We start from the raw sequence: 9,989 nt of genomic DNA, 5'->3' as shown, positions 1-9,989 counted from the left end.
ACGGATAATGGTAGCCGTAGGGTCAGATGTTTATAAAAAAATACCACGCACATTTTGTTTAATGAACAATGTAGCTTAGTTTGAGTTCTTAGCTTTATTGTGGGTTTGAGTCCTGTCTGAGATTAGAATTTTTTATTTGTATTTTTCGTATTTTTTACATTCAACGCTTGTATCCAGAGTTCAGTAATAAGATTGAAGATAATATAACCCTGTTCCTGAGTTGAAAAAGGATCCCAATACATTGACCACGAATGAAAACTAACCATCTTGTTTTATAGTCTCTGCCGATCTAATAGCACTTTGTTCCCTGCGTTTCTTGTTATAATTTGGACTTACTTATTATATTTGCCAAGCAATCACGAATAGTATGATTGCTTTAAAATCATATTCTTTCCTAAGAACTGCTTTTCCCTAAACCCTTCTTTTTCTCTTACAGAAGAAAGACATCACATATGAAGTCTTCACAGAACCTTACCTTTATTGGGATAATTGGAGAAGAAATATCTTCAAGACTTTCAAGTTTCCTGACAAGCTACAAGCAGCGTAGGTTAAAAAAAATCTATGAGTTTCCCCAAATATGTGTTCAAGAGATAAGCGCATTCAGGATTCGAATGATAATATTAAGACTGTATGAGTACAAATTTTAGTTTTAGTTAAAAATATTACATTTTTTCATTATATTTTTTGCTGGCTTCAAAATGGAGGAGGAATGTTTTTATCCATATAAATAATTTTGAAGAAAACAATGACGACCAGGAAGACAATAATGCTCGAAGAAATCGATTAATTTACGTGGGACCAAAAAAGGATTGCAGCATTATACAAGAATGGAATCAGGTAAATAGGACAACTGTGTACATCATCATCTCAGCCTATAGATGCTCGTAGAACTCGGTACTTTCTCGGTCATTGCCACCTGCATCCAACGAGAGCCAGCAGCTTTCAACAGGTCATCCTTCCACCTGGCAGGTGGCCATCCCACGCTTAGTGGTATATATGTGAACATACATGAAAAATATTATATCGTCCAAATTGAGAACCTCCCGTTTCTGAATTCATCATATACTTAACCAGTACCTGTAAAAAACTCTTGTAATTTTGAGTAGCCATAAAGTGTCATGCTAATATTGTCATATTGAGGTAGTATTACTTTATTTATTTTTCGACTTTATACACTTGGCATCGCAAGTCTTAATACGATATCCAAGGATCATCATCTTCGACATCGCAGGCACCAATTGCTGCATTCACTTGGAGAACACTTCGTATATTCCGAGACTAGCCTTGTTCTTAACATGTAGGCACAAAAAATAAAGTAAAAAAAAACTCAGCTGTTGTTTTTATTTTTCAGCACCGCCAGTTATTACCCTGTAAAAATATAAACAATCCTAGTATTTCCCCATGGGTTTGGTGATAACGAAGTGTTCCGCATAATTTGAACTTCACTTTATACGTGACCAAAAACTTCGTGTCACCGGATAAATTGGGAGCGTTAGGTTCGGGAATTTTAATTAACAGAATCAGTAATTTTGTTTAGGTCAGCAGGGTACTGCCACCTCTTGAAGTAATATTGTCGCTCTGACCTTGTAGTATTTAGACTCGTTCACAAAATTGCTTTACAATTAAGTTAAGAGCTGCAGGGTTGGGCTCTCTTTGATTTTTATTTTAAATTTTGGAATTACGAGAGAAAGTAGTATGCTAGCTTTGAGTTAGTGACGAAATATTCTATTAATGTATGGATCCTTCTCTATGTGGCCATTTTTAATGATGTAATATTCCCAACTTTTAATAATAAAAGCGCCTTTTCCTCCTCGACCTCACTATCAATTTTGATGAAATTTATTGGGGACCGACCACCTCTGAAAAGTATCAGTCGAGTACTAGTGAGAATTTGGTACAAATGGGCTAAATATAAACTTATTTCATAGTCTAGCTACAAGGGGTCGTGAGGTACAGCCTGGCAAGAGACTGAAAGCAAATGAACGGACAGCGGCGCCTTACTAACAGAAACCCGTTTTACCCTTGCTACTTTTTACACGATCTGCACTCAGGTAAAGCCGCAGTTTGAAGTTAGTCCAGTTGTAAGAATCGTTTTATCCAAATCCCTATCAGGTAAGATAAAGTTGAATAAAAAGAAAATAACAGTAATAATTCATAGGATTGAGGTTCTGATAGCTTGGTCTATTTACTTTTTAGCGATCAAAATTTCATTTTCATTACGAGGAAATTCATCCTTCGTGTTTTCAGAACTCCAAAGATAGAAAGTTTAAAATAAGGTTTTTTTTTTACTTTCAACCCTCTTATCAGTAACAAGAAAAACGTTTTTAATCATTCATTATTCAATGCTTCCCGGAAGTTCAAGTTGATGGAAGTAACTTTGTATTTTTTGCCCCTTTTTCACCCTTTAAGGGTTGAGTTCTAAGAAGTTTATCCGGAGAGCTTTTAATTGATATGAGAAATCTTTGCATTTGATAAATATACGTCGTTACTTGTCTTTTTCTGGAAAACTGTAAAACAGAGTTTTTTTGGGTCCAAATTTTAAGAAAACAAATGAGATTTAATTCGTGTTTTAAGCGATTGGACGGCGTCGCCGGGGTGCCCTAGGAAGCGGTAGCGTGACGACCTGAACGCTTACCGCGCTGGCTGGCTCAATGCGGCCCAGAATAGAGAGTCGTGTAAGGATTTGGGGTAGGCCTTTGCCCAGCAGTGGGACACAGTGGGCTAGAGAAAAAAAAATATAGTTCTATACTAATCAGAATTAACTAAACTTATAAAAACAATATCCCAATTATTGTTTACGTAAGTATAACGTTTCAGAAGCATTTATTATTAGCTTCAGTAAAATTTTCAACCAATCGCTGACAAAGCCAGATATTTATAAATTATTCTTAGACTCAGTCAGAACTTTGAAACTCCAAGACAGATCAGTCATTTAGGAACCCAACTTAAGTTTTAACATCAAAATTCAATTTGTTAAATTCGAGGTTTGTCAATCAATCCCCTGTCAATCGAATTCCGATGAATATTTTCCCTTTCTGCAGCTAATGAGTTAACTTCGAGAACTTTACTTTCAAAAGAAGATAATGCCTTCAAAAAGTTTCAGGTCCCATAGTAATGAGACGGATATTGTTTAAACAAAAGGAACAGGTTGATGGTTGCGAAGATTTTTGCTTTGTCATTTCGTTTTGGGAAATTTGTCTGTTTTCCATTTTTCATGGCCAGCATGTTGACAAATCTATTAAATAATCTTATTTAATAATTAGTAATACTTAGCAAAAACAAGGGCTAGAATGTTATTCACTGTTTTGTGTATGACCAAAATCTAAAACCAGCAATCTGCGACTTTTCTTGTAGAGCAAATATTGTTGTACGAAAAACTGTTTTCTCTTTCGGAGCAAAAAGTCCGTGTATGAAATGTCAACATGTTTGCCTATTTTTGTACTATCCGTGTTTGCCTACAATGTTATTCTAGTTTTAATATCAAATTTCAGCTTACGTAACTACGTTCACTGGTTTATTGTATCTCGAAGAATCTGATAAGCCTTCCACACGTTCGTGTATTGTTTGCAGTGTAAATATATTTTACGGTATCACATTTTATCGGAAAATTGCCAAGTGTAAAGCACCTCACCATTTCCCAACAATGTTACTGGATTTTTGGGCTGGAAAATGGATTTAGGCGTTGTGAAAAGAGAAGTTTGTCAGTTAGCTAGAAATTCGGAGAGACAAATAAAACAAATGAAAATATGACTTCGTTAACATTATTTTATTTAACTAAGTGCTGAATAAATAAGCCTTAACAACTTAAATTAAAATAAATTACAATACATTTAAAATAAAGTCGACGGGCTCGCGCATTTCAAAAATAGTTTTCAGTCTTAAGGGTGGGGATGCAATGTTTTAAAATCTGGACATAACAAGAACCAAATGGAAGCAACAAGAGAATTTCGTGGTCCAGGAGATTAAAACATTGCTGTTGTTATTTAGCTAAATGCCAGACTGCCACGTTTATCACAGAAATTGGATCAAGCCACGTGGCAGACTGGCATTTAGCTTGGCATTATTTATCGCCACTTGATCCATGTGTGTCCAATTTTGTTTACTGGGACGCGGACGGCGGCATTGTGATGGGGGGACCGTACATCTGTGGCATTACGTACATAGGCATAGCCATGGTCTGGGCTGGATTCAATGGCGCTGCCGGTAGGCCGAAAAGGATTCTGAAGTAGCGCGCGACTGTCCATAAAACATTGGACGTCTCCGGTAGCCTATAACACAACGATTATGATTATATATAACAGTACAGTGCAAATATCAATTCAAATTCTGATACAATTTATGGAAACTCAACTTCTGAAAACAAAACCGACATTTCAAACATTTGAAAAGTAACATTCAGAAAATGAGTATACATAAATAAGAACTTAACTCAATGACAATCAAGATGACAATGATGATATAAGTGATTTTTATTTGACTGATTTAAAATAGCGGTCATCAAATTAAATTCTTCATTACTCAGAAATAAATTTTCATTGATATTTACAAACAAATATCCCTCTTACATTTTAAACAATGATGGGATATCACTATGATACATCCTGAAATGAATACCGTCACCAGATAACCTATGTTACAATAAATGCTTGTTTTAAATGCAGTCTAATTAACAAAATAATTTTATTTCAAGTTGTTGTCGTTTCGACTATTACTTTACTAGTTGTATTTTCAATACGAGTGCAATTAGACACAGTATTTCCTTTGTCTAATTTGTTCTTATACTTTCTTCGGCGTTTCTTCTTTTTGTCCCCAGAAACATGGTCTACTAATGCGTCGTTAACATTTAACAGGCCTTCTAGAAGGTCTAGACTCATCATCACCATGTTGTAAGCTACAGTATAGTATCCTGGTTCATTAGATTTTAAAGACTGATCAAGAACATTTTTTGTGTATTCATTGGATTGTTGGATTATGTTACCTATTGGGTCAGTGGCGAAGAAAAATTGAAGGAATTCGAAAAAACCTCGACCTGTGCTATATGGAACCAGTTGATCAAAAGATCTTGCGTCTGCGTTATGGTTAGTGAAACTTGTGTCTACGCTTCTTTTAGACCTATTACGTCTTTTCTTATTCAATTTTTGCTTTTTACGAAATCTACGCCTGCGACGATTTTTGTTAGTTACAGTTTCTGGGAAAGTGTTATTCAAAACAACTATTGGTTTCCAGTCAGAATCATTTAAGACAGTTGTGTTAATTACTTCAGTAGATTCCTTTTTATACGGCATCAGCCTACTGTTGTTAGGTTTTAAATAAGAATTAGGATTCACAAAATATTTCACTCTAGGGTAAAAATAAGTGTTGGGATAGTTGTATTTATACTTTTTAGTTTTGATATAATCATGCAAGTCTTTATTATGTTTGAGTCTGTCTAAACTAACTTTTAATTCAGCATACTTTTTTGGCCTATTCCTATTCTTTCTTACAGCCATTTTCCTCTGAGCTATATTCCTAGGTTGAGGGATCAAGATCTGTCTCGGGCGTTTAATAATTTCCAGCTCATCCAAACCATTGTCGACAGGATCAGCGTGTTTCGTTGTAGACACATCATAGTTGAGGCCTCGGAACGTGGCTGGTATGGCTCCGTAGAAAACGTTAGCAATCGGGTCAACTACAGACCTGATTCCGTCGAGGACCGGTTCGAGAAATTTGAGCAGTTTCGACTTACCATCCCATCTTTCAGCCGCTCTCGTTGAGTTTACGAGTAATGTGGGCGCCTGTTGCGACTGCTGAGCGGTCGCGTCGCTTTGGTGTATTATTTCGTTCGTCTGGGCGTGTGCACCCATCGCGGTAGGGCTATACATCTCCGGTGACGCGAATTGTGGGCTCGCTCCGCTAACGGAGTATGCGTGCGAGGAGGCGCTCGGAAAATCGATCGGATATTGCGAGTAAAGATACGGGTGGTTTTGTAAACCGACGCTGGAATAGATAATGGCTATGTTATTGATATGACTCACTTGTTTTCAATTTTGGACACAGTGTGGTCAAGGTCCATTCGTAAGTCAGTTACCAAAAACAGCTGCACGTCATTCAGTAGTCTTCTGTTTTTTTTAATCTCATTGTCAGGTCAGGTCCGTCTTATAAATAAGCTAATAGTCTACAACATATTTATGTCTCTAAAATTATCGTCTTATCATTTTTTCTGGCTCCTATTCCAAAAAAAAGTAATTTGATGGACACCTTAATTTTATAACTACATAATTAGACGTTGATACTTATTCCCTCACAGTTACCTTCTATTAAAATTGTTTTACTGTTATATATTCTCGTAGTATGTATGTATGATAATACTATATCTCAAGATCGAAAGCTGAATTTTTAAACTCCATCTATTTTGTTCAATCCACCTACAAATCTAAGTCAATATTATTTTGAATATCAATAACTACAGAAATTGTCTTTTAATTGATCCCGATGTGTGAATCCAGTCGAAAAAAACGTATTTTATTCCAAAGTTTCTCAGTGCAAAGTCAGTCATACAAAGGTCAGGTTGTGTAGTCGTCATGTCTATACATATATATCTACAGTGCTCTCATTTACATAGAAAATGGTTCATTTACATCTTATTAGTTTTCTTCAAGAGAGAATGCAGTAAGAAATTAATGTTTTAAGGAAAATTAAAACAGAGTTCTTCTATGAATGCGAGAAAAGGTTATTTTGAATTTACTTGAATATTTGTTACTATATGAAAATAAGCAGAGTATAAGGATAGGAATTGGTTTTAATTAACAGTGCAGTACTAAATGATTCTAGATTCATACAATTTCATCTAGGATTTAAAGCCATGCAATTAAAAGCTAAGGAAATTTATGAAAAACAAAAAAGTATTCAGACATACAAAGCAATAAACGAAGAAAAACAAAGTAAACCTAGACCAGCTTACATAAAAGAACCATGCTTTAACAAGTTCCGTCACAAAACGAGCGTTTTAGATGAAAACAAACATGATACAAAAATTGCAGCCAATCATAAAATATAACATCAGTACTCATGGGTACAATAACGACAATGGAAGCGGTCTCAACCGTTAGTAAGGTTATAGGAATCGAAACAAAATTCAGTGTAACAGAAACATTTATAGTAAATTCATATAGATTTTTATTATTTTTATTTAAGTTCCCAAAGTTCTTTTCCGACTTCCAAGTTATCCTGTCTGTTAAACTCTGGTTAGGGGCTAAACTCCAAACGAAGTTTTATTTGAATATCTGCCATTGGCGTAAAGCTCAAGAAATCTTATAAATACCTAAACCTAGAACTAAATTCAAGGTATATTATTCCAATAATAATTATATTTTACTAAGTTACGTATTATGATAGTTTTTATATCAGTAATACAACTTGACATTAATAAATAGCGGTAGGATACTTCCGCTGGGAGCTTTTCTATTAGAAGAATATCAATTTAAAGAGGCAGATCTATTTCCATTAATCGGTTTAACTGTTCGTTAATCTCTTGATATCTTTTATGACCACAAATTCTTAACCAAAACGTCTGCGTCTGATGTGCAGTATTACAGTTTCCAGTTTTTGTCAGGTCACTAAATGAAATACTCTTTTTGTTACAATAACATTATTTTGGATGTCCGTCTCGAAAAATTTGTCATTTTCTCGATAATAAGGATCGAAGAAAACTAAATCAAGAATCCTGACAGTTCAAACAATGATTCCCAGATATCATGGAATTTCGGAATAACCCGAACCGAAGAAAATGCATTTTCGCCGACCGCAATTGATAAAAATTCATGCAATGTATAACATGTAACGGATTTAACGGATCTCTTTGCAACGGAACTTGTTTCACTAATAAATCTACATAATGTGCGCGTCATTACAGTCAGTCGATCAAGTCATGCTCAGTAAGTAGAACATATTCACATTAATAAACAACAGTTGAAGAAAATCTCGAGTTCGTGCGGATAGCAATAAAATGTTCAACGATTAGAGAATTTTCTAATATTTTTCTCGGATCAGTTCATTATTTAAATGCTTGAAAAGTGGTTTATTGCTAACTGCATTCATATTTTCAAATCGAGTAAATATTATACCAAAAATCATTATGAAAAACGTTGCAATAAAATTCATTATTAGTTTTACACCTGTGGTAAAATGCAGAAATTCAAAAAAAAAAAATCAAAAAATTCAAAATCTTTCTAAGTTATTATAAGTTTCCAGGATTAATGCAACGTTTTCAAAAATGCTTAAAAATTTTCACATACCAAGTATATTGAAGAAAATCCCCGTCTTTTTAAATTTACAAGAAAATCCGTCTAACTTTTAAATGTATCTTTTATTTTCTTTATTCAGGGCGCTTGCATACTGCGGATTGACGGTAGCTGAATACTAAATTTAGTTTTTGAAATTTCATCTACGATTTTCATCTTTAGAGTTATACCACGTTGTTTTTGATGGTTTAGATGGTTTTAGATGCAACAAAATCCAGGTGACTTAAAAAGGAGGTATGTTATAATATTTTATATTTTGGTCAAACAAGTTAGGTTTTTGGTTCCAGGAGCGGAAAATGTTAAGAATGGTCAATATGAATGAAAGAAATCTTTTATGCGTTACCTTGAAATTATCTTATTATCTTAATTTTTGTTACCAGCTATTTTCTGAAAGTGAATATTGACATCTTGTGTACAATCTTGATTGAATTTTATTCTAGTTTTTCTTGAAACGACTACCACACTTCTTAATTTATTCCTTATGTCGCGGAGAGTTTAACAAAAGTCCAAGTCACAAGCATAAAGACACCCAGACTCAGGACAAGTATTCGTGGATCACACAAACGCTGGTCCTGGCGGAGGTGAACCCGCGCCACGTCGCTCACAGTGGCTTAATCGTGGTGATCTCAACTACTTCGACTTTTATATCCTTCTTTACTCTTTCTATCTTTAATACTCAATCAAAGTAGCTATTTCAGGAATAACCGATGTAAACTTCTAGGAAATCTTTGGTAACTCAAATATCTCGTGGAATGCGGTTTACAGAAGATCTTATCTTGTTTGAAACTAAATCACGTGCTACAGAACCCACATCAGTTCCTATCATATTTGTTGAGGATAAGATTAATAAAGTTTCATTGGTTTAAGGCAGTAAGGATATGAGGCAGTGCAAATCTCCGATACTATATTGGAAGACTTTAGATCTAACTATGCTAAAGTATGAACTTCAAGGAGTTTGTGTGTTTGAGACAGCGACCTTATGCTATTTAAGTTTATTTGGGCATTTTTCAGAAAAAAGATGTATCTACGGACAGAATAAACAATGTCATTTCATTTAAATTTACTTTTTCTTGTAATATTCATTTTCGTAAAATTTTTAATTCAACATACTTGGCATACAAAAGTCATTTTCAAGGAATTCAATTTCATCAAAAACACTAGAAGTTTTATTACTCACCCAGTGCCGTAAGTCTCATACAGTTTCTTTATTGCCATGCCGACTGTCACTAAAAGTGCCACTTTGCTTGCAATGAAGGCTTTCAGCGTCAGTGCCGTGACCAATGCTAGGGCGAATAGTACCACGCCCGCGGATTTCATGCCGAAAAGTAGAGGTATGAAAACTTGCATGACTTTCTTCTTTTGTCTTCTGCCTGGAATTGAAAAATGTAAAATTGAGTAACATAATAAAATATTTAAAATTTTAATTAAATATAATCGGATATGCAACCCGTTTTGTATTATATTGTAAAGGAAGTGACAGTGAGCTGTGGTGTGGAGTCGTTTTCTCACGGAGAGAGCATTTAGGGAGCGGTGATTGTTGTGTTTCTTTTATGATTTGTTTAATTTGAAATGTAGTTGGTGGATTTATGAGTTTTCCAAAACGTGCTACCTTTTAACATTACTAAAATAAACGCATTCATTAAGATTTGTTATTCAGTCTATATTTGTCTCAAAGTTGACATTAGTGCAGAACTAGAACATTTTATCTCT

The 9,989-nt window shown here is 34.6% G+C and overlaps 1 protein-coding gene across 1 annotated transcript in view; it reads right to left on the bottom strand.

Annotated features, from left to right (window-relative positions):
- Nucleotides 1–3,858: 3,858 nt before the first annotated feature.
- Nucleotides 3,859–9,989, bottom strand: part of LOC113498722 — a 28,971-nt gene continuing 22,840 nt past the window's right edge. The window contains exons 3-5 of the mRNA XM_026878857.1: nucleotides 9,457–9,649; nucleotides 5,726–5,976; nucleotides 3,859–4,268 (exon numbers count right to left, since the gene is read on the bottom strand). Coding sequence (XP_026734658.1) covers nucleotides 4,189–4,268; nucleotides 5,726–5,976; nucleotides 9,457–9,649 — 524 coding nt within the window. The 3' untranslated portion in view covers nucleotides 3,859–4,188. The remainder of the gene's footprint in view (nucleotides 4,269–5,725; nucleotides 5,977–9,456; nucleotides 9,650–9,989) is intronic.

This window comes from Trichoplusia ni, chromosome 1, assembly GCF_003590095.1.
Source record: "Trichoplusia ni isolate ovarian cell line Hi5 chromosome 1, tn1, whole genome shotgun sequence".
NCBI classification, from domain to species: Eukaryota; Metazoa; Arthropoda; class Insecta; order Lepidoptera; family Noctuidae; genus Trichoplusia; species Trichoplusia ni.
Note: the sequence above shows the minus strand (reverse complement) of the source record. Positions and strands in the feature narration are given on the sequence as shown.